General features: G+C 42.7%; 1 protein-coding gene across 1 annotated transcript in view; it reads left to right on the forward strand.

Annotated features, from left to right (window-relative positions):
* Window positions 1–259: 259 nt before the first annotated feature.
* Window positions 260–26062, forward strand: part of LOC110080736 (neuronal PAS domain-containing protein 4) — a 39190-nt gene continuing 13387 nt past the window's right edge. Inside the window, exons 1-3 of the mRNA XM_020796868.3 lie at window positions 260–467; window positions 5780–5902; window positions 18170–18336. Coding sequence (XP_020652527.3) covers window positions 304–467; window positions 5780–5902; window positions 18170–18336 — 454 coding nt within the window. The 5' untranslated portion in view covers window positions 260–303. The remainder of the gene's footprint in view (window positions 468–5779; window positions 5903–18169; window positions 18337–26062) is intronic.

The following is a 26062-nucleotide window of genomic DNA, read 5'->3' on the forward strand; positions in this document are numbered from 1 at the left end:
TATTATTTCGGTCTGGAGAATTCCATATAGTTTGCTATGAAGGGGCCTCAGTGCCATCATGCCTACGTCATCACCCATATCCCCAGGATTAGGGGGAGCAAAGATAATCCTCTTCCATTGGGAGCAGGTCTCAACCCCCCCCCCCAAGACCCCATTCCCTGCTGAGATGACAAGCTGGCTTTAAAGAGCCAGGCTTCCCTTTATTGCTTCCCCTATCAGATTACAGACAAGACTGTGGGGTGCGGGGTGGGGAGGGGGAGGGCGACTATTTTTAGAAGCCTACTTTCTAAAAATAGTCCGGAGATGTGTAGAATTGCGTCACAAGAGGTAATTTTATCCCCATTTGGCCCGGCGGCCCCTTTCTCCCCCTTCCTCTCCAGGAGGGGTGAATACAAAAGGAGGGAGAGGCTGAGGACGCCCGGGTCGACCGGCAAGTTCAGACTCGGCCAGAGAGAGAGAAGGAGGAGGTAAGAAATCATCAAGAGGTGATGGGGTGTGTGTGTGGAGGTCTCATATCTCAGCATCAGATTGTCCTCTCCTATTATTATTGCTGTTCCTCTCAACCCAAAATTAATCCCAACTGGACTAGACCCATTGAAATCAACGGGACTCTCCAGGTTGTTGACTAAGAGCCTCCCCCCCCCACTCATTTTGATGGGTCTCTTCTAGCTGGGGTTAAAATCGGATTTAACCTATGACTACTGTTGCTGTTATTTGCAAAGAAGGCGGCACATCCAGCTGTTCCGCAACAGCGCTACTATCCTGCTGGTTTCAGCTGATGGTTACACCAATTCCATGTATTGCCTGGCTCTGTCGCGAACCTGTAACTCGACATCAACTGAGCTCTAGCAGTACCACCCAGTGGCCGGTGAGGGTTACTGGAGGGTCGAGATATCCGATTTAAAAAAAAAGTGAAAACAAGAGACGAAAACCTAACTGCTGTGTTTTAATGCGAGATTTCATGGGTCAAGCGTACTCCTTCACACGCGTTAAGAGTGAGGCTGTAGGACTGCCCTATTTATTCATGGCCCCATAACTAGGTGGGGGTAAAGATAATGGACAAAGTGGGGATGGTTCGTTAGTAAAAAAAAAAAAAAGGCTATCAGGCTGTGAACAATGTCAATTATCAGTCTAAAAGGTAACCATAGTATCATTGCTGCAAGTGGCAAACTGAATTACTGTTCCATTTCATATTTGTTAAAGACTTAAGAACCCTTGATAGATGTTCAGTCTTAGCTGGGTTTGGTTGAGAGATGCAGTCCAAAGCTACAGGATTTCCCCCTAGAATTTGGGTTATGCTTACTTTTAATGCCTTTTAATAAGGAGGCTAAAGTATCTTTGGATTTTGCATCTTTTCCCCAGATAACACCTTCCCCAATTCAGGTGTTTAAGGCTGTGTGCACTTTACTCAATGTACTCTGTGCATGCTCAAGGGAGCTCTTTATGATCATACATTCCTAGATTCACCTCTGTGACTGAAACTGAGGCATGGCAGAAATTACGACAGTTTTCAGAAAAGCTGTTTTTTGGACTATAACTCCCAGAATCCCCTAGAGTCTAGATTCTGGAAGTTACAGTCTTTAAAAGTAACTTTTCAAAGCTCTGAAAAATTGCCTGTACTAAGGTGTCTGTGCTGGAGGAATACATATTCCACCATAGCTAGCCTTTCAAGATGATGAAGATGATGATGATGATGATGATGGTGATAATAATAATAATAATACAGATTGCACAAACAGATTACAAAATTAGACATGATAGAGTGGCAAAATTAGTGTACTGGTCATTATGCAAAACAAACAAACAAACAAATTTGGCAGCCTCCAACATCAGGTAGAGAAAGTATCAAAAAATGAGGAAGTCAAGATCTTGTGGGATTTCAGGTTCCAAACTGACACACACCTTGAACAAAACACACTAGACGTAGTAGTAATAGAACAAAGAAATGTCTGGATCTTTGACGTTGCAATTCCAGGGGACACCAGAGTTGAAAATAAAGACTTGGAATGGGGATGGGGCATCAGGAGACAGGTATCTAGTTGTCTTGTGTGTTCCCAGAGGCATCTGGTGGGGCCACTGTGAGGTACAGGAAGCTGGACTAGATGGGCCCCTGGCCTGATCCAGCAGGGCTCTTCTTAATTTCTTATGTTCTAAGTACTATAAGCAGTTGCATTTCTCAGAAATCACAACATCAGAGCTACAAAAAACAGCAATATTAGGAACAACATAATACTCCGCTGATATTTAATAGATACTTAGGTTTTTAGTTAAAACTTGTATCTGTTATATAATACCAGTCAATGCTTTTATAATTTTGACTGTTCCTGGTATTTTTGAATGTTGTTGTTGTTGTTGTTGTTGTTGTTGTTGTTGTTGTTGTTGTTGTTGTTGTTGTTGTTGTTGTTGTTGTTGTTGTTGTTGTTGTTGTTGTTGTTATTATTAAATAGAACTGCAGAGTTGGAAGGGACCCTATGGATCACTGAGTCCAGCCCCTATCAAGGAGGCACAGTGACAAACTTGTAGTGAGGCAAAGAAAACATGAAAAATATGCAAGTGTCCAAAAACATTAAAATAATTCAAAAAGTCAAGAAAATGCATAAAAACAGTTCCAATAAGGAAATCCATCAGGAAAACAAAATAGTCCAATTATGTAAGAAAAAGTCCATAGTTCTTGATAATCCTGTAAATGAAAAATACTGTACAAAAGGAAAAATCCGGTAAAAGAAAATATCCCATTGTCCTGAGAATAATCCACAAGAATAGTCCATAGGAGTAGTCCATAGGAATAGTCCATGAAAAGAGTCAAGAATATTCCCTGAGTGCGTGTATGAGTAATCCATGTGTGTAGGCCATGGGTGACCTAGGGGTAGGTCATGAAATGCTTAAGGGTGGGTCACGAAAGACATTGTCCATGGGTAAAAGTTCCTTTTTCAAGAGTAACTGGTAAGTCCTTATCTGCTCCTTCCCACGATGTCATCCAATCACAGTCCGTCGTTAGGCAAACAGTCCTGTTGTACCACCTGACCTTCTCTCTCATGGGTAACAGATGTTATTTGGGTTTCTGTGATTTTGCGAAGAGTCACAACAATACCCATCTATCTTATCACAAAGTTCCTTCTCATGCTCTCAGAAAAGCATTCTCCCAGCTCTCACTAGCAAACAACCTGTTAGCATTGCAAAGATCCCTTATACAGAGAAACAAGATGGAACCTCTCTTGCACATTTCTTAATTACAAAACCCATGTTCAATACAAGATTTTAATCACATATACCATCTCATCACACCGGAATCTGGGGAATGGAACTTCGAACATCTGCCTCCACAGCTAGATACCTAAACCACTGAGCCATCTAGCAGTGTATGCCTTCTTTTAAAGATCTCTGTTTCCGCACCACACAAAGTCCCTTATTTCTGGCTGCCAGTCCCCATATATATGTTCCTATACATTTGAAACCCAGGAACTTTCCCAATGATTCAAGGTTCTCAAGAGCAAATAGGACTGGCCTCTAAAAGATTGATGTTGGCTACTGAAAATTTGATGATGGCTACTGAAAATTTAATGCTGTGATCATGCCCAGGCAGAGTTTGCAATGGAAATTTTACTTCAAATTGATAACAGAAACAGTGGTTACGAAAAGCTTGTCAATCATTGTTGAAGAACTGTGGAGCACGTAGGCAGGCAAATGACCCTATCAACACATCACTAATTAGTTTCAGTTGTTAGCTGAGCTTCTGGTTATTTATCTGAGGTTTTAGATTTAATTTGTGTTACTATACTATTGAACTGTATATGGAAGAGTTTGTGATTTATTATTCTATTATAGACTGCGTTATTTTCCTGTGTTTCTTTGTACTCCATTTTTAGATTAATTTTGTGGATACTCAGTTCTATTAATTAATTAATTAACTGACTGAGTGAATCAAAATAATAAGCAACCAAGGACAGACCAGAAGTGACACTAAATACATTCACTGAATCCTATGTGTTTCTTCATAATTAACAGTGGAAATTGCAAGACGGGCCAGCATCCTCTGGTTGAGCTCCTCTGGTGTAGAACAAGAGTTTGTTCTTTAATTTCAGGATATTGTAGTGAGACAAAGTCTCAGGCAAGGGAATTCTTCAATTAGCAGCAATTGTCGGCTGCTGGTGGCATCATTTCTGCTGTGGCATCAGAGCTCCACAAGGCGATACAGGCCAAAAGGTTACAGCGTAGAAGGTTCCTGTTCCACGTTCTACTCATCCAGCCACGCTCTTTTTGAAAAAGTGCCTTTCCATCACCATCAGCACCATTTTCCAGTTCTGCCCACCCCAACTGTGCTTACCCAGCATGCTCAGATCCTTCCTCCTCAGACAATTTTAGGTTTTCCCCTCAAATTCTCCCTTTAAAGATTATTTTTTATGTCTACGAACCTTGAGCTCGCCGGTCCTGGTGCTACTTCCCTTTCCTGTGTGGATGGCACCGTTTCAGGTGAAAAGCACCCAGGCTCACACAATGAATTTGATACTGGTATTTACAATGCAAAGTTTAAAAATAATCCTTTTTTTTTTTGGACGACAGTTCCCAGAATACCCCAGTCAGAATGATCCTTAACTATGTTTGCTAAGAGATTCTGGGAACTGTCGTCCAAAAAAAGTAACTTTTTAAAGCACTGCTATGAATGGCCACTATGGAATGGACTTTTCGATTGCACTTGTGTGTGTGTGTGTGTTGCACGTGTGCATGCGTGTGCGCTCGCATATGTACATTCTGCTAATCTACTTCCCCTCAGCTGCCATGATTTGAGAAAAACTGCATGCCTGAGGCTATTATTAACCACAGAAAGCAAACACTCATTAACATTAATGAGAGTTTCAACTCAATAGTTTTACATTCCCTTTAAATGCCTAAATCCAGCCACGTCCATTGTGGGTAATTTTGTTTTAATGTTCAGATAACAAGAATATATCTATGGGCAAATTAGATGTTATGCGGCTATTTCAGGATAAAACTCTCTACATCCTTTTTTCCTTCTCGAAAAGCAAAGGCATGGAGGTCTCATTTGGATCACATCCGTGGCACCTTTTCCCTGGATCACAGTCTGATTCCCAGCAGCTTGCTGGAAGGCATTGAAGAAGCACTCTGGTCATAATAACATTTATGTATTTATAATTTATTTAAAATATTTTTATCCCAGCCTTCTTCTTAAAAAGAACCCAAGGTGACTTCCATCATTAAAAAGACAATATGTGTAAGCTAAAAACAGTAGGTATCCAAATATTGAAAAATAATTAAAACAAGTATTACATTAAAAGCTATAATAAAATCACATTTAAAGCAACATGCACAACCAGCCATCTGAAAACCCCTCTCAGACCACCAGTTATTAAGGGAAAGCCTGCCCAAAATGCCTTTAACTCTGTTTCTGTTCTCCTCGCCAAAGGCGCTTCCAGAGAAAACCTTTACAATCACTCAGAGCTTAGAAGTTACTGTTTAGTCACCTGTAACTAATTGTTTAGGGTAATGAACACTGTCACAAGTAGTTGGAAAGCTGTCATTAGCTGTGATGAGTATCACCTTACTAACCTATTTGGAGGGCTTTCTCATTTGTTTATGGGAGGAGCCTTGAAAACACTCAAATGGCTTTGTAAAAATGTCGCCATCTCCTACAAGCTGCTCCTTCTCAGCATTCCAAAGAGGATATGCCATCACAAAGGGGATTTAAAATATTATTCCGGTGCTGAACATCACAGCAGCCTCAGCCTGGTTCATTTGTCTTAATGTTTTCATTCCTTTGCAGAATCATGACCATTTTATGTGAAAACTGCAGCAAGCCAGTCAGGAGGACAGAGAGCTGCAGCTCTAAATGTCCTGCTGCCACATCTCTCTCCAGGCGTGAACTCAGGACCACAAAACCTTTCAGGTGAGAGATACTTCCTAGCCCATATGCCCATCCTCCTTGTGTGGTCCATATGGAAAGATGTGTTTCACAGAATCATCCCTAGATGCTAGTTCCAATTTACTTTCTTTGAAGAGGGTGGGGGGAGGGAAACCCTTCTTAGGACAAAACTTCATTTGCAGCTTTTGCATCAGCTTAACAAGAACAAGCTACAAGGATTATGTTTCACCTTGTTGTTACGTGCTGGCAAGTCGCTTCCAACTTACGATGACCCTGTGAACTGGTATATAGATATTTCATTATCTCAGTTAAAAACCCCACACCTCCTTCTTAGCCAATTGCTAGCTGCAATTCTAACAAACTAGTTTCCCTCCCTAGTTTATGCTCAGGGACATAAATGAAGAACCCTGATGAATCAGATCAGAGGCTACCCAGTCTAACGTCCTTGTGGAGATCCCCTCTGAAGCCCCTATTCCCTCAGGTCTTCACGAGGTTCTCGCCCTTCTTTCTTCGCTGCCACCAGGTATTGCTGCTTCAATACCATTCAATCAAGGAGACACATGTGCTTTTAAAACTTAAGTTATTTATTAGATCAGGGAAGTTCATATAGGATTATTACAGTGGACCCTCTACTTACGAAATTAATCCGTATTGGAACGGTGGCTGCAAGTCGAAAAGTCTGTAGGTCGAATCTCCATTGACCTACAATGCATTGAAAACCGATTAATCCCATAACCGGCGGTTTTTATTCTATTTTTGTTCCATTTTGGGTTTTTTCTGGTCTGTAAGTCGATTCTCTGGCTGCAAGTCGAATCTAAATTTTGCAGCCAGAGAAGTCTGTAACTCGAAAAGTCTGCAAGTCGAGCCGTCTGTAAGTCGAGGGTCCACTGTACTCAATAGGTAAATCACAGGTTGCTAATCACTTGTATCTAAGTAAATCCTACTTTAACTTTAAAACTCTATCAACTCTCTGTTCCATTCAGTGTTCTTACAGGCCTCCAACTCACTCTAAGTTTTAAGTTCCACACTGTCTCTCACTCACAGAATCTCTCCTCATACTCCATACACCAGCCTTTATATCCAGCCCCTCCCACCTTGGTTCCACCTTCCATCCTCTCATTGGCTCCTACTCCACTCTTCTGCTGTGATGGACAGGTGAGGGCGGGGCTGTTCGCTACAGTCCTGTTTTTCACTTTGGTCATCCAGAGGCAGTTCCTGGAAGGCAAGGGCTCCAGTAGCAGATGCTAGCAGGGTCAGAATACTTCTGGCAACCTGGTGGGCATGGTTGACCCAAATCATCCTCTGATCTCTGAGATATATTCCCTGGGACCATAAAACAACAGTTCAAAAGAGGCATTCCATCCTCGGTGAGAGAGAATGCCTCTTCTCAGATGAAAATGAAAAATAGGTCACTGCATGCATATATCATCTAAAAAAATAATTAGATTTTCCCCCCTTTAGAATCTGTTTTTAAGGAGAGTCATTTGCAAATTGAATAGTACAGCCAATTACTAGAGCAATTTCTTGATTAAGAGGGATGGCTATGATTTGTGCATGTACACATACATACTGGCCATGTACCTGGTCTAGTGTTCTGACCCCTTCCTCTTGCTTCACAGTTACTTTCACATAACAATGGGCATTCCATCTGGACCTATTCCTTGACTATCTCTTTCTTCGTCTATCATCAGATTTTATACCATCTCTGTCTGGAAAGGAGTTCTGGAAAACCTCCTTGCTTGTACTTTTGTTAGGGATCTAATGAAAGTATCACAAAACGCAGAACTCTGTTGGTACAGAAGGATCACACGGTCGCTTCCCTTTGGAGTTAGAAATGTCATGATTAGTCACCTGGGGCCAATTCCATGACCATTAGAGGAAGCCTTACCATGAATCTATAATCCACCTCCTTTAACCATTAGATATTATGGTCAATTTGGCTTTAATTGACTTTTTAATCTAATTCGATCTCCTGTTTTGCTGACATAAAGACTGTTGTCTCACTCCGTGAATGTCTGCCCCAAGTCGCGAAAGGAGTCTGTGTACCTGTCCAGGGCAAAGAATAAACTCACAGGAGGCCCAGTTAGGATGATTTTGTCTTCACAGAGGGAAGTAGTAGCTTCAGAGCAAACATCCTTTATGCTGGAACAGTCTGTTGTTTCCAAGCCAACATTTTTTTCTGCTATGGCTTACTGAGGGTATAATATACAGATTTCTGCTCTGAACAGATTTTGATACCGGTAAGTAAACATTATAAGTTCACAGCCAGCGTTTTAGGGTTAGCACAGCTGTTCCAAAGTGTCTGCAAAGCAATAGCTTCCTCTGTTGGGAGAGGAGATGTGCCAAACCCAGGATGCCAGGAACCAAGCAGAGAGCAAAGTGAAACAGTTCAGCCAGCCAGTGCCAACCCTGGCCTGACACCTGTGGCAGGGCATCAGCTGGCAGAGGCTGGCTTGGTATTGTGATCGGGGGGTGAATCACTGAGATAACAAATGCTTGCCTGGCCAGACTCCAGGCTGTGCTATGAAGCTATCCATCCCTAGCTTGCAAATTAAAGGAGCACTTCAGGTAGAATCCTAATCTAGAAGCCGAGGAGCCTCTATTTCATGAACGCTGTGAAGAAGGGGCTAATAGGTCACCTGCTGGACATAGCTCTCTGAGAGGGGTAACTTAAATGTTACATGGGCCTTCCTGGAATCTAGGGCCAGCCCTACCACTAGGCAAAATGAGGCAGTCACACACACACACACACACATACACACCAAGCTGCAGATGCTGTGTGCTATGTGGACTGCCTCATGCCAGCCTGAGGCTTTCAGGTACTATGAAGAGGTCATCCTATTGCTAATCCTAAAGAAACTCGGTTCAGTCACCTTCTGCGCTTCGTGCAGGAGGTAGCATTGCCACCTTGCCTCAGGCACCCAAATGTCTTGGGCCATCCTGCTGCGAAAATACACACAAACAGTTGCAAGTAAAAACAGGACAGTGCCATGCAGGAATATAGAAATAAGAGCAGAAATACCGGGGACTGCCTTACACCAAGATGAACCACTGGGCCAATCCAACTAAGTGACTAGGCACAGCGACTAGCCAGAGTTTTCCAAGGTTTCAGATGGGGGTGTGTGTCTTTCTCAGCTCTTTCTCTGACATGTTGTCGCAGGATGGAGTACAAATACCAAATATTTATTTCCCAGCATGTTTGAAATATTCTCCCTCAGTGGGAAAACTAGCCCACATATTACTCCCTCTCCAATTCTGATCCACCAGCATGGGATCTCTTAGTCCCCTGTGTTCACAGTGAACCACAGAATCTGCACACAACTGGACTTATGATGTAAGTGTTCTGTCCCTGGAACAGTTTACACACAATTTCCCCAAATTTTTGAAATGCTGGAAACTGTGAATGAGGATCTTACAAACAAAAATTAGGTAGGTTGTTTTAAAGTCTCCAAAAATCTAGTTATTTTTTCTGCACTAGGATATTATTTGCCCCAGGTAATGTGACATATTGGGATGGAAAATACAACATCACATGCCATTTTTGGCAAACCAGGATGCAGTGAAACAGAAGTGATACGGTGCTCTGTTTATCAGTAGGGTGGCACCATTTGGGGAAACAGAAATGTATTTCATTTTAGGGAGACATGGTGAGTAGGATGTATTCTCTTTGAATGAAATCTCCTCTGGCCTATTCCAGAGTAAATATGCAATTTTGGTAGTCATGTGTTTATAAAGAATGAATTCAAAACCAAAATTTGTCATTTGTAAATTAACTGGCTTTATTCTGTCACTGGTCCATGGATTCGGCTGCAGGCAGGTTCTCGATTGACAGTTCAGACAAGGCAGTGAAAATATTTTTTTAATTTAATCTAAGTGATGCAGCACATCAGTGATGGTCTAAATGAGTGAAAAAATTCACTTCCCTTGGCCCTCTGTTTGATTTGCCAATATCCCAAAATTATGAAGTGGCTTAATCCTGTATCAAGCCACTTCGTACTTTTGGGAATTGACAGCATAAGGAGCTTGACCAAATAGGGTCATTTGAGGTTGGTATGTTGCTTTGATGCAATGTTCGCACCAAATGGCATATTGTGTCTCCAATAGCAACCCTATTTAGACTGCCCCAGTCCGCCCCAAAAGGACCAATGTAGATGAGCCATCAATTAGTCATAGAGAGTTCATCAGCTGGGATTTTGCATCTCGGATGTGCATCGCCTTATATGTCCTTGCATTAAACTATATGTGTTGTTTTAATGCCCTCTAGTTTAGAAAGATCCATTTGGACATTTTCAAATCCTTGTTTATTCTAACAACAATTTAGTGATATTAGCAATAAAGGGTGCAATCAGAGGGAGAAATAGCTCACGTTTCAGACTGTTTGTGGCACAGTCTGGTGTGAACTGTTTTCTGGTGATCACACAATACACAGGAGATTGTGAACCAGCCCAACCCTCCTCCATGCTAGATCATTTTGGTCCAGCAGCAGAGCTACCCTTTTTTTTGGAGGAGGGCTGGACCAATTCCTGTGGGGGTGGAAGGGTCACTTTAAGAAAGATCACTCCCAGTGAAACTGCCCTTTACAGTGCAATAAGACACAACTCTTTTTTTTTGGCTGTGTGATCACCTCCAAATGTGCCAGGTCAGAGGCATCCCATTTGCTCAGATATGAGGGCCAGAAGGCGAGACCTAGGGTGGGACCCAGGGCAAGTCCTTTTGATGTCACAGGAGCAGAGAACAGCCACAGAACTGCTGTTGGTTAATTGGTTGTGAAAATGGATGCAAAGGAAAATGGGATAAATGGACCTGTAAAAAGGTAAAGGTTCCCCTTGACATTTTTAGTCCAGTTGTGTCCGACTCTAGGGGGCAATGCTCATCCCATTTTCAAGCTTGTCCAAAGACAGTTTCCGTGGTCACGTGGCCAGCGTGACTAGGGAACGCAGTTTTACCTTCCCACTGAGGTGGTACCTATTTATCTACTTGCATTTGCATGCTTTCGAACTGCTAGGTTGGCGAGGAGCTGGGACAAAGCGACAGAAGCTCACTCCGTCGCGTGGATTCAATCTTACGACTGCTGGTCTTGTGACCCTGCAGCACAGGCTTCTGCGGTTTAGCCCGCAGCGCCACCACGTCACCCTAAAATGGGCCTGACATCCAGGTAAAAATGTTCTAAAAAGTTAATATGACAAGCCAGGGTTAGGGAGGGGAAGGGAACCCTGGCCAAGGGCAACTGTTGAGGTTTGTCTTCTCCATTAAAGATCCACAGAAGCACAGGAATGTCTTCATACTTCATCTGACACTCTGAGACCTGGCAGTTCTCAATGACAAACCTTACCATCTCCCCTCACGCCCCACTCCTAATTCTCAGTCCTTTAAGAACAAGTAAAACTGCACCAGTCTTGCTTTGGCCTTTTAAAACTGGCTGCTAGGAAGCTGAACTAATGATGCATCAGTAATTCTTCTAACCCTGTAAATTCTCAGCTTAAAGAAATGGGTGTTCCGACTCGTGTCCCCCACAGCTTCCAGCCCCTTGCATGGTTTAGCATCTCACATGGCTGCATGGTGGTTGTCATGGGAACCATCACGTATAATACCGCAGTGCATCTTAAAGTTCCAGCCTGAACGGTCCATTTTTGGCTACACTGAATTCTCTCAAATCCGCCAGCCCTCGTCTCTCGTCTGCCTCGTTGTTGGCTGTTGTTTCTTTATTGATGGTCTTTTTCTAACATCTACCTGGGGGGGCCCTTGCAAAGAAAAAAAATAACTGGGACAAGAGGCAGAGCAGAGTTTTATCAAAGAGAAATATCTGTTTTCTAAAAGCAAAAGGTCAACTTGGCTTTAGACTAAAGTTGCCCTCTCCAGCTGAATCGAAAATGTCCAGATCCAGCAAAAGATAGAGACTTTCTGTGTTTTTAGTTAACAGATTGTGCCATTTTTCTCCCTCGGCTCTGCAGGAAATTTGCACGTACCCAAATCTCCTCTGTGTTCTGCACAGTTATAAAAAGTGAGGGAGGCTCTCATCTCCTGATTTGCAGCCTTGATCTTGTTCTTTTTTAGTTATGGATTTACAAGCATTTGTTTAGTGCCTTTCAGCCCATGCAGGCCATTGTAGAAGCACAAACACAAAAACATCAGAACATTCTTTAAAAGCACCCCCCCCCCGCCCGGAAATTTTAAAAACCAGATTTAAACTGGGTTAATTTTGGTTTGCACTGACACCCACCTCTGCAGTTCCAGACTGCCCGGAAATCCAGCCTGTCCTATGTCAATCCTTATTAGGCAGAGTAAACAAGCTGATATTGAAATTGTTTGAAGGCAGTGTTGTCGTTCTGCCAAAACACACAGCCCCGGGCTTCCTCAATTTCCTAAATTCCTGAAAACTCAATAGCAGCTGCAGCATCAGCCCAGGCCTTTTTTGGGAAGAAAGAAAGGCTAGAGAAGAAACAGCTAGAGATCCAGATTTTCAGTATACCCACTACAGATCACATTAGGATCAGGGCATAAGCCCATGAAGGACCATCCACCCACCCACTCTTGTTATAATCTCCTATCTGTGCTGTTGCAGGAAAAGCTTTTGAACCCTCCTCTTTCCCAGAGATGCCCTTCAAGTGCTCATTTCCAAGCACACAGAAAACAGAAGTTGCTTGATGCTGAATCAGGCCATGGCCATCTAGCCCACTATTGCCAACTCTGACCTGCAGCAATCCTCCAAGGTTTCTGGCAGGACATTTTCCTGATTCTACTTAGAGCTGCCTTGTATTTCCTAAGGATCTCTTATCCAAATACTAAACCAGGTCTGATCCTCCTTAGCTGCTGGAATCAGAAGGAATCAAGGTATCCAGAATGGGGTATGGTAGCATGAAGGGAAGAAAAAATATGGGGGGGGGGTTGGAATTGAACTCTGCCCCGCCTGGTTTCTGGTTTAAAAAAAATGGGCACAGGAAGAAATTCTAAAACAGGGGAGGATGAGATGTGGAAATCTGCATCTGGAACTCTGTAAAGTTCTATGAATGAGGCACAGCAATTGTGCAATAAAAGTCTCATCTGAAAGTGACATGCAATAGAATAAAACCAAAGAAAAAATTTGCTGCAGTTCAAAGATACACAGATCCAGCTAAACATTACACAGAACACTGCATTAACACAAATCATTTCTTTAGTGCTGAAAGCATTTGATTGGCATGCTGGTTCCTTTTCACACTCCTGAAATTTGTGAATTATCTTGCCTTGTCTGATTGCTCAGACAAAAAGGCCTACTAGAATCATCTCCAGAAACCCTGAAATGCTGAAACCACTGAGGTGATGTTGTTTGTAATGTATAATTTGGGCCAGAGAAAACTAAACATTGTTTTGTTTTAATTGAAGAACCAAAAATAAACAAGACAGTTAAATGTTACTCACTTGGTCCTGAACATTTCGAAATGTAGATGCCGGGCAAGTCTCTCTGGGAAAGGCATTCTCCTCTTGGAGTGCCTTAGTAGTCACCTATGTCAACTAACTTGGCAGGGGTGAGTTTGCAGATTGTTTAAGGGTGTGAGGGAAGACCTATATACCAGATTCTTCAAGAAACCTGGCCCAAGCCCTTTAGAACATGCTGCCTCTGATCCCATAGGTCAGTGGTTCCTAACCATGGGTAACCAGGTGTCCCTGGACTGCACCTGGGTTACCCAAGAATGGGAACCACTGCAGTAGGTAAATTATATAACCATTATGACAAATAGCCATTGGTAACTCGGTTCTCTACAGTGGACCCTCTACTTACGGAATTAATCCGTATTGGAACGGTGGCTGCAGGTCGAAAAGCCTGTAAGTCGAGTCTCCATTGACCTACAATGCATTGAAAACCGATTAATCCCATAACCAGCCATTTTTGTTCTATTTTTGTTCCATTTTGGGTTTTTTTTCCAGTCTGTAGGTCGATTCTCCGGCTGCAAGTCGAATCTAAATTTTGCGGCCACAGAAGTCTGTACTGTAACTCAAAAAGTCTGTAAGTCGAGTCGTCTGTAAGTTGAAGGTCCACTGTATTAATTTGCCTCTAAATTCCTTCTAAAGTGATTCACATTGGTGGCCGTCTAACTATATGCTGTGTGAAAAAATTTTCATATGTCCTGAATCAACTGCTTAGTTTCATTGTTGGAATACCGGAATACAAAAACATAGAAAACTTTTATAGTGGTCTGTCTATATTGTCAGCTCTGAATGGCAGCTGTTCTCCAAGGTTTCAGAAACAACTCTTTCCTACCCCTACCTAGAGGTCCCTGGTATTCCATTTTGGTTTCCTAGTCTGGCTCCACTTAGTTTCCAAAACCAGACAAGGTTTGGGGTATTCAAGATGCCATGGTGATGCTGGCTTGCGTGGGAATGAATCACTGAGCGGAATCAATATTGCTGTCTCTCTAAAAGGGCCTAAGTCTTGGTCTGCTCCTGAATGGACGACTCTTTCTGCACATGTCCAATGGTATTGCGTAACAGTTCTGACACCCGCCTTACTGGCGGTGTGGTTGTGCACACATGTGTTTGTGCACATGTACATGCAAAGAAAAAAATGAAGTAGAAGCCATGGGAAAGCACAACAGGATTAAAAGTAGGAAACAAGTACATCTGGATATCCTGGTGATGTGTTGCACAATGCAAATGTTTATACTGGTCCCATAATAGTATATTGCTTTGCCCATTTTATATTCCACTGTCTTTGGAACGAGCAAAACAACAGTGAAGTATAGCAGTCAGTGGCAACCAACTTTAAAAACTGTGTATGTGTGTTTCAGACAAGTCTTTAATTCTGTTGTCACCCTACTCCACATTCTGTGATCATATTCACACCAGCAGTCTACTTCACTGCCATTTTGTTGGTTGCCAAGAAAAGTGAAATATAAAATGGGCAAAGCAATATATTTTGATAGGGCTAATATAAGCTTTTGATTTGCAGAAAATATAATCAAAGCAAGCAGGGCTTTTTTTAACAAGCAAGGAGAATCAAACTCAAAGAACAGCTGTTCTGCTATTACTGCATAAAAATAACAGGCTGAGAAAAAGTGTTAGAATTATGTGCGGCTGCAACAATCCATTTATTCAAGATTAAGCCCCAGTGAAAGTAGTCAAATTGATCATACCTATCATTCTACTGTAAGTCAGGACTGAAGTTAAAGTGTGCAATCAGACAGCAAGAAAGGTCTGCCTCTGATCGCACCAGAAAGGGTTGCTTTGCTGGGCATGATCTCCCTTCAAACGACTCTTCCATTCATCAGGGAATCATGCCAAAAAGGTCCAGCTTTGGCACGGATCAGTGTCAGAATGAGTGCAATTCCCTTTATGTTGTGGGATATCTGAGAAATAGCTCTAGCCAGACCTCACTACATATAAGGCTACATGTCTGTATGATGGCACTCTTAGTCTGCCACTGTTAAATGTGTGGACCACTTAAAAATCTTTCTTTACATTCAAGCATATAAGGGGTCATCTAAACACATTTGTCCAGGAAAATATACCTGAACGGTCCTCTACGCTCCTTTGCTACCACCAACACCACTATCCAGAACAGGCTATCCTTTATATAAATAAAACTATTTTTTTCCTGCACCGTTTTATTGTTCCTCAATTCCTGTCTTAATTTTTCCCCCCCTTTCTTGAGCTTCTGTTCCTTGTCCAAACCTCACCTTTTAGAATGTTCTTTGTTCTTTAAAGGAGCCTCAGGGCTCAGTAGCTGAACTGTTGTACTGCAGCCACAACCCCGGTTCAATCCCAGGTAGCCGGCTCGAGGATGACTGAGTTTTCTGTCCTTTTGAGGTCAGTAAAATGAGCACCCAGCTTGTGAGGAGTACAATTAAGCACCCTGCTTAATTGTAAACTGCCCAGAGAGTGCTTTAAAGTGCTGTAGGGCAGTATATGAGCACTACACTTCGCTTCTCCCCCCTTTTTCCTTTCTTTTCTTTGTTTTAAAAATGTCCCAGTACCTGCATGCTACAGTGTTGATTTTGAACTATATCCATATCTAACTGAGCCATTTGGAACAAGGCAGGGAAAGGACTATCAACATCATAATTCATAGCCTTGCGATTATGCAGGCTCTGGCATCGGTGACACAGGGCCACTATGAGAAATAAACCTTCCTTTTCTAATTCTTGCCTCCTCGCTTCTGTGACATCATAAGGATCAACTTCCTTATCTCAGGTTTGGACCCTGAAGTCCCTGAAGCAGCCCTAATTGCTTTTGATGGGATGTGACAGTTCATACACAATGGAATTCATGGCCATACACTCCCCCCACCCCCACAAATCCCTGCCCACAAAAAAAAAAGGAGCATGTCAGGGAGAAGTCTGGGCCAGAACTCTTCTCCCTGACATCTAGTTTTTCTGTGTGGGTGTCTGTTCGTTTTGTATGAAAGAACATTTAACTATGTTAAACCCCACCTACTGTATGTTCTGAAAAAGTGCAACCCACACCAAAGAAGTTGCCATTTCAGTGAGAACTAAATCTGAGTCATACTGGTCTAACATGACTTCTCTCAAGCAGCTCCCCCCCCCCCAAGCTCTCGGAGCCCACGGTGTGCCTGAAAGCTGGCGAAACTGTCTCTTCAGAAAGAAATCACTTACATAGGGAAGAGGCCTTATTTTCAGTCAAAACTCCCACTGAGCTTTACGTTATGGAACACCTCAGAAATGGCTGTTGTTCACACCTCTGAAATAGTTCTCTGTGAAGCTTGGTTCTCATATTCACAGAAGAGGTCAAGTTGTCACAAGAATATCTTATCTCATTTGTTTTCCATGCGGGGAACAATTCACTGTGCCATATGGTGAATTATTTAACCACTTAAGAGGCCTTGTTTAGTTCTGAGGACGTTTGTGTAAAACCGAACATTCCAGTTCCCACCAGATAAAGAAGCACCTTCAAGAGATAAAGCCAGCCTTCCCATTTGACAGAAATCTGCTTTCAGATGTGGAAGGTGTACTAGAATTCTTACTGTTGAAATAAGATTAGTTTAATAATAATAATAATGTGGACTCAAGTCAATTCTGACATAGGGCAACCATTTTTCAGGGTCGTCTAGGTAGAGAATACCCAGAAATGGCTTCCGTTCCCTTCTTCTGAGGGTGCCCTGGCAACTCTGTGCAGTTTGCCCATGGCCACATAGGCTGGCTCTTCTAGGAGGCACGGTGGATGCCTAAACCACTGAGCTATCCAACCAGTTCTCAGGATTCATCTACAGTATCGCTCTGTTTATGTAGTAAGAGATGGATGCATGTGTGCCATTTTGCTCTTCTCTTTGGGCCACCAAATGTCTTGGCTCAGCCCCCTTATGAGGTACTGTCTCTATGAAACTGAGGGAAAACCTTGTAGAAATTTCTTTACCAAATCAAAAGGAAAGTGGAAGTTTGGCTTGTAACCTCTTTGTAACATACTAGTGCGTGTGTGTGTATGTGTACAGGTGTGTGTGTGTGTTCGTACGTACTTCAAAGCACCCTCTCATTCTTTCCCACCAGTTACAATTCCCACCAGTTTGCTGCTTTCCCATGCTTTTTTGTGATGATTCATCCTGTCCAGCTAAAGTGTAAAACAGAGCTTCACTGAGGTCTAATTTAAAAAAGCCACTTATGACATGGAAAACATGTTTTAATCTTTTATTCGAAAGAAGTGATAGGGTTGTGTGAAAGTAGTTTTACCCCCAAAGTGACACATTAGGTTCAGTATTATAATCTATTGCTGCTGTTGTCATTTTGTTTTTTTAAATAGTTGTATTAGGAAATAACAAACCAATTGCCAGAATAGTGTTGTGGATTGATGCCAGTATGAGTGTAATAGCATGAATCAGGATGGCAAATTGCTACTAATTAAAAAATGCTGCTCGTATACCTAGTTGTGTGCTAAGTTGCATGACTGGCACGTGACTAGGAATGCAAGCAGCCATTCAGCACTGGGATTTATGCAACTGTGCTTCACTCCAATGTAAATCTGCAATAGGATTCTAGCCAAAAAAAAATAGTAATTAACTTTGCAACCTTATCTTGGGTCTGTGCATTCACAAGAACACTTGCACTTTTTGAAAGTTGAGAATTGTCATGTGTATCAGATCCAGAAAAGTTGTTTTCTTGGACTACAGCTCCCAGAATCTCATAAGCAGCATGGCCATGCTGGCTAGGGGATTCTGGGAGATGTAGTCAGAAAGAATGAAGCTTTTGTATTCTGAATTCAAAAGGTTTTATGTTCTGATCTGCTGGAAAATATTTTAAGAGAGTGGGAGCATATGAAGATAAACTTGTCTAGTTGATGCATATCTGTGAACTCTGGTCTGTGCAGATCAACTAAAGGTGCTTCAAAGGCTAGACGGGATCAGATCAATGCTGAGCTTCAGACCCTACGCTCTCTCCTACCTGTCTCAGAGGAAGAGAAAGAACGCCTCTCGTACCTTCACACCATGGCTCTAGTTTGCTTCCACATTCGAAAGGCGCAACTTTTTTCTCCAGGTAAAAACAAAACATGTTATTAGAACTGTTACACTTAATGCCAGCTCTCTATCTAATCAAGCTGTATTCAGGTTTCTCAAACCTGCTGTAGCCCACCCAAGGAAGTCTGATCAAGTGTGAAAAGAGGCGTGAATTCTTCCATGGATCTCATGCCCATAGAAGCAGTTTTCCCATGAGAGCCTCGTGATGCAGTGGTTAAACTGCTGTACTGCAGCTAAAACTGTGATCACGACTCGGGGTTCAATCGCAGGTAGCCGGCTCAAGGTTCACTCACGCTTCCTTCCTTATGAGGTCAGTAAAATGAGTGTACCAAGTTTGTTGGGGGGGGGATGTATAGCCTGCTTAATTAACTTGCAAACCACCCAGATATTGCTTTAAGTACTATGGGGCAGTATATAAGCAGCACACTTTGCTTCGTTTTTCTTTAGGCACACTGAGGCTGCTGCCTCAAATGCTAAAGTGTGGGGAATGACAGTGTTAGAGTAGAGCAGAGGTGTGTTTACCATGTAGCCTGTTTTGCAGTCCCTAAACTAGTCTGCTGCCTTCAGGTACAAGGAGGGCAATGTCCCATTTCCAGTACTGAAGCAAGATCCGACTTCCTTGTTTGTCTTTTGCACACATAAGGGGAGAGGTCCCTCTATCATATTAGGCAACAAAGGTTTTGGTCTCTCCTTGCATATTCTTGACAGTTTTCGCACATGTCTAGGTTGGAAAATATAATAAAGCCGGGAAAATTGAAGGCAGCAGGAAAAGAGCAATATCAAGTGAGAAATTGATTAACCCAGTAAAATAAGCCACAGCCTGGAGTTTGGAGGAGTTGAGCAGGGAGGACATGGAGATTATTTATCTTTGTAATAGTTTTTTTTTTAAAAAAAACTGTATCACATGTTTACTGCTTCTATGCTCCATTAATGGTATGTGTATCACTGGCCGAGAAAGACGGCTTGTCATGATGACCAGAATGCAAGAACAGCCCTGCTCTGCCTGCTGAAGATTCTCAATTCTTCCTCTGCCATGTCCAACTCTGACATGAGCACAGATCAAAGGTTCAAGAACCAGTTATCGTTACAGGGGATACACAATGCATGAGCGCCTTTGTGAAATCAAGGACCATCCTAAATCCAAGAGGCCAGAAACACCATCCATCTACCCTCAATTCAGACCCTTCAGCTTCAACCAGTGCTGGCCGTCCCAAGCCTAGTTCCAGCGCTTGGACAACCTATCTTTGACCAGGAGTTTCACAATCCATGGAACGGGTATACTAATGCTAGGTGGCTCACCTGACATGGGCTCTTTGAGACATGGAGGTGCACTAGGCTCAAGGTAAAAGGTATCTCCCTTTAAGTATTCCCATGTTGTAGGAAGAAGTAGAGTTTAAGAGGGAGCTTCATGGTTCCTTTAGAAAAGCCTTCTCTTTAGTTTTGGAGTTGGAGCTTTCCAAGGTGCTGAAAGAGCCAGCCTGACTTGAGTTCCTGGTTCAGCCTTGAACGCAAACAGAAGAGAGTTGCTTGGGAAAGTTATTTGGAAAAGTGGTATATGGTACCAAATCACCCCAGAACTCTATGAGAACGTGTGCTACCAATATGACTAATAAGGGCAAGAAGAGAGCAAGTCAAGCACCCAGGGATGAAAGAGATGCTGCCAATCTGTCATCTCCCTCCCTCTCTCTGTCTCTCTCATTCTCTCTTTTTCTTAATTTTCCCCCCTGCTCTTCCCTCTCCAGCCTCCTCTAGATAATTGGCCATTAAGCTGACAAATATTCAGAGATTTCAAAATAGCTACTGCCAAAGATACAATCACAGGGCTTCAGAGTTGGAAGGGACCTTTGGTGATTATTTAGTCCTGTCCAATACAGAACTTATGCAAGTATGGCATCCTTGGGAGATGGCTCTCCAGGCTGTGCTGAAATACTCTCAAAGAAGAATTGACAACCTTCCAAGACAGTGACTTCCACTTAATCTTAATTTCTTCTAATATTTAGCTGAAATCCATTTCCATTGAATTTCCACCCATTACTTCTAGATCTTCTCAGAGAATAAGTCTTTCATGTGACATATTTTCAACTGTTTGAAGAAAGCTATTACAGTACATTTCTCTTGGATTTTCTGTACTCCAAACTAAACATATCCAGCTCTTCCAATTGTTTCCCACAAAATATTTTTAATATCTTCACCATCCTGGTGATCTTCTCTGACACACTCTCATTTGTCAGTGTCCTTTATAAATATAGTAGTAGTACTTGGTATGTGAGGGACGTGGTGGCGCTGCGGGCTAAACCGCAGAAGCCTGTGCTGTAGGGTCAGAAGACCAAGCAGTCGTAAGATTGAATCCACGCGACAGAGTGAGCACCCGTAGCATGTCCCAGCTCCCGCCAACCTAGTGGTTCGAAAGCACGTAAATGCGAGTAGATAAATAGGGACCACCTCGGTGGGAAGGTAACAGCATTCCGTGTCTAAGTCGCACTGGCCATGTGACCACGGAAGATTGTCTTCGGACAAAACGCTGGCTCTATGGCTTGGAAACGGGGATGAGCACCGCCCCCTAGAGTCGAACACGACTGGACAAAAATTGTCAAGGGGAACCTTTACCTTTACCTTTAGTACTTGGTATGTGTCCTGTCCTGCAGAGTACAGAGTCAAAGTATTATTTTTCCATTATTTGGTCACTGTGCCTATGTTGATCAGAGGTCAAGAAAGTTGCTCCTTTGCCATGCAGTTCCCAGCATCCACTAAGCCAGTAGGGTGACTGTCTATGACACCTGAGGCATTCTGGGACTTGTAGTTAGAAAGGTGTATCTTTCCCAAGCTCTAATTCTGTTAACGCAGCCTAAGCTTACATTTACTTTCAAAGCAACTATCTCACATTGTTGGCTCATGTTCAGCTTGTAATCAGCTAGATCCTTTTCACATGTACTCCTGCCAATCCAGGTTTCTCTCATCCTCTCCTTATGCTTTTTATTTTTATTTGGGACCCAAATGCAAGACTTAATCTTTATCTCTCATGAATTTCATCTTGTCAATTTCAGCCCAGCGTGCAGGCCTGTCATGTTGAATCTTGATTCTGTCTTCCATTGAGTTAGCGATCCCTCCCAGGTTTGTGTCATCTGCAAATGTGATAAGCCTTTGATTCTGTCTTCCCTGCATGACTGGCTGTGACACCTTCCAGCTTTCTGTGCCTCCCAGCCAGGGAGCCTCCATAAAGTCAATGGGCAGAGCCAGACTGCTCTCACCTGGTGAAAGTAAGCCATTTGTCGGCTCCGTGACTAGCCAGAAAATAACTAAATAAAGTATCAATTCCATTTCTTTCCTGGCTTTCTTCCTTTGAGCTCCAAGAAGCATGCATTAGAATCTCAGTTGGTGTTCCATCTATATGCTGGCAAAACCAGCATGTAGCTTCAGCAAAGTTGCACCATGTTGTGTCTTCAGCAGGGCCAGGGCAGAGCCTTGCAGGCCTTCACTTCTTGTTTTTGTTTTGATACTGCTGCCATGGAGGCACTATCATGCCTTTTGCTTTGAGGGGTCCTCATAATGAGGCATTGTGGAGTAATTTTCCAAGGAGATGGCCAGCGCCGCCATGCAACGGCGTCACAGGTGGTCTCCATGGTCGCCTTACCCACAATGTCTTGCTCTAAGGAGAAACCCCTTGGACAGATGTTAGATCTTTCAGCTGCTCTGAAGAGCACCTAGCTTAAGGTTTCCAGAGTGGGCACCCCACACCTCAATCTCTTGAGGAGTCTGTGGTGGGCAAATAGCAGCAGCTGCCTCGACAAACACAGCCATTTAGTCAAGGACCTGATGGGAAAGAGTGGCTCTTTGGATACAAGATGGAGGGGTACACAATCCACCATCATCCTCCTAATCTGCTCCTCGACAAGGGTCTCACCCTGCCTCACGGGATGGCTGGCCTTTGCATTCAAACCACAGTTCCGTGACTTTATATAGTACTTTGGAATGCTCAAAGAACTTCATGTATGCTCCTCAAATCAATGTTCGCCATTCCAGAGAGAGTTATTTGTGCTGCTATTACCACTGCATCTGGTTTTTTCAGTCCAGTCATAGCTGCGATTCACAAATGCATGTATCTTGTTGGACTGTGCATTTTCATGTACATTTACATTCCAGCTGTGTCCTCCTCAAAGTTTCAAAGCAGTTATAGGTTGTTGTGTTCCTTTTGCTTATAAAAATAGCATAGAAAAAAAATGTTTATACATTTTCCCACAAACCCTGTCGTATCGATTGGATCTCTGTCATACCCTATCAGGGGCAGTTATTAAGGAAAATGTCAGGAAATTCTAGTTGTGTATCTTCCTCACTATGTCTAACTACACCTTTTATTTAGTTGAAGGAGGCAGTAAAAAGCAACCATACTGCGTGCAACAGATGGTTGGATCAGTCCTAATGTATTATCCATCACAGTCTCACCTCCCCAAAGGTGTCTCTTACCTGAATACAGTTTTCCATCTTCTCTTTACATGTCTAAAATTTCCTCCTGAGGATCAGTGCAGGTGTTGTTGTGCCCTTATAGTTTCATTTCGTTTTATTTTCTTCTTCTTCTTTATTTATTGATAGCTAAACCATTAGACCACATGATAAAAGTGAAGGAAGCGATGATCTTGATATAATTATGTTCGAAGATAAGCATGTTCTATTCTGCACACCAGATTGCCTGAAAGATGCTGTTCTCTTTCAGTCTGTAACAACGTGGAGCTCAGTTGGCAGAGAACAGTTAAGACCTAAATCAACTTCACGCAAGGAGCCCTGTGGGGAGAAGAACTCCTTGTAAAAATGTTAATTATTGAAAGCGACGAAAAAGAATATGCTGGCTTGGAAACAGCCTGAGATAATCTGATTCTAGCTGAATTTTCCCTTATAAATTGGTTAATTTCAGTTGCAGCAATATATATACTCTTACTTCTTTGAAAGTTATCTGGAACCAGTTGAGGCACACAACTGCAAGCACTAAGAACTACAGCCTTGGTCCTATGCTACTCTGCAGGCAAATATTCCAGTATAGTATAATTGTAGTATAATTCAAACCATACAAAACAGATAGATGTAACATCCAATGGAAGCTGTAAAGGCATTACAGGATGCCTGAAGCCAAGCAGGTACTGCACCCAGCAACATGCAGAGAGAGAGAGAGAGAGAGGCAGCAGCTAATAGAGAAAAGCTGAAAGCATCTACATCAAATGCACATCTACTTTTTGGCTACCACCCAGCCTCTCCCATATCAAAATCAAGAAAAAGGTTTTTCAGGACCTTTGTGAATCTTGAAGAACAACAAAGAGTGGCAGGACTATAATGGGGAAAGAAAGAACTCCCCACTTCTTAAAATATATGGAACCCGGGGAACGTCTAGCCTTCGACCACATAAACTATTGGGTTACCTGGAAGCATCTTAAGAGGCTGTGGATGGGAGATGGCAGAACCAAAGAAAATTGGTCATTGGTACCAACACAGTCTTTTGTGAGTGCAGAGAAGAACAGACAACTTCACACCTATCTCAGTTTACTCTAAACTCCTCAACATGTACTGTGGAAGATTTGTTGTAGAGTTTTCAATTTCTGGTTAAATTTCTCTAGTTGTGCAGCAGAAGTGCAGGGATTCACAGAGCAAAAGAGATTAAAGTTACCTCATCAAGTCTTTTCCCCCTCATTAATTGGCATTTATAGTCTCAATAAATCACTCAGAAACATTAATAAGGGAATAAATAAAAGGTTTCATTATTTACTTACAACTGAGCAGATCGAACAGCAAACTGACATACAGGACTGCTTTCAACAACAAACTTCGACTGACTCCCTGACTGCTTCCAAGAGACGACTGAGAGGGGAAAAGGCACAAAAGAGATGTGGGGCTCTCTTTGAACTCACAGAGGAACGACTGGTTAGTGCTGGATAAATTAATTCACCTCAGACCAGAAAGATTCCTCCCAGCCAAACCTACTAAACTCAACATCAGCTCCAACAGATTTGATGTTAGCTGCTCTGAAATGCTCTTGATGGGCCAAAATTGATGGGCAAGAGGAGAAAGGGATGACAGAGGATGAGATGGTTGGACAGTGTCACCGAAGCAACCAACATGAATCTGACCCAACTCCGGGAGGCAGTGGAAGATAGGAGGGCCTGACGTGCTCTGGTCCATGGGGTCACGAAGAGTCGGACACGACTAAACGACTAAACGAACGAACGGGCCAAAATTTTCAGATACATTTATTAATTGGGCTGTGGAGCTTTTGTGATGAACAAAGACCAGGAAATAAGCTCAATTGAATATAGTGGGATTTACTTCTCTATAAATGTATACTGTACATTGTATACTGATGTTTTGGACTTTATCTCTCAGAATCCCCACCCAGAATCCCTGTGGTTATTACTTCCTAGTCCCAGAGGGAGACCACAGCTGTGATACAAGGATATCTGCAAGCGGGATTAGAAGGCCTTAGGAATAGACCTCAACAGATGGGAAACCTTGACATCTGAGCATTCAGCCTGGAGGCAGGTGGTGCATCAAGACCTCTCCCATTATGAAGGGACACTTGTCCAGCAGGCCAAGGCCAAGAGGCTGTCCTGAAACCAGCCAAATTAGGGAACTGAACAGGGGACGGATTGTATTTGTCTTCAGTGTGGAAGGGATTATCACTCTTCAATTGGCCTTCTCAGCCACACTAGATGCTGTTCCAAGACCTCTATTCAGAGCACCTTACCATAGTCACTCGAGACTGAAGGAGCACACACACACACAAGCTGTATTTTGAAAAGGACTTCTAGATTTTCATAGGAGACACACAGTTTTGCTCCTAAAATTACAGTTTGAATGCAAGTGCCAGTAAATCCTACCCCTGATTCAAGGCAAAACTGCAAGAACAAGGAAGGCAGCTTCCCCTGTCTGGCAGTGATGATTATTTTGCTGTGTGCAATGGCATGTTGGCTGAAATCTTGCTGCTTACGTAGCATAGCAAATCACAACTAGAGTAGATTCATTGATGAATCAGTGGGGATTTGATCACACTGATAACAGTTTTGCTTTCCCATTTAGATTTTTATTTTGGTGATTATTGTAGATTGTGCTCAAGGCCAAATTGCCATTTGGCGAATGAAGTTGCCATTTGTAAAGGGGCTGGCAAACAGAGTTATGCAAAGCAAGATGAATTGTTGGAACCAATGTAACATCACAGTAGAGCTACATTGCACTGGAGCCAGGCTTCACCACTGGGCAAAACAACTCCCAGGTCTCCAGTAGCTCACATGCAGGGTTGGCTCAGGCCACTGGCAATATTTGATATTGGCCCTCCTATATGTTGTTGCTAGTGGAGTTGTGTACCTAGAGTAATGGTGTTTCTGTGTGAATGCCAAGTGTGCTCTCAGATTGTGAGGTCAGGATTCTGTTTTCCTGTCTCAGCACAGAGGCAGCCCTTGTAGTGTTGTGCTGCATGATTCATGGCTCTGCAGTAGCCGGGTTATCATCATAACTGCTGCATTCATGAAAGAGAGACATTTGGTTACACATTATTAATGCACTGTGTTGTTCTGCTAGTAGCCAGAAATACGAGAAATATTCTGACATGGCACCTTGAAATATTTACAGAAATTTAAAAAAAAATAAACAAAAGAATACATCCTTTCCATTTAGGGCTGATTAGAGAATGACCTGCTGGGTGGATAGTTCAGTGAGTTAGGTCTCTGACTCCAGAGCCAGTGGCTGGGAGTTCAATTCCCCACTGTGCC

Source organism: Pogona vitticeps, chromosome 1 (genome assembly GCF_051106095.1).
Source record: "Pogona vitticeps strain Pit_001003342236 chromosome 1, PviZW2.1, whole genome shotgun sequence".
Taxonomy (NCBI): domain Eukaryota; kingdom Metazoa; phylum Chordata; class Lepidosauria; order Squamata; family Agamidae; genus Pogona; species Pogona vitticeps.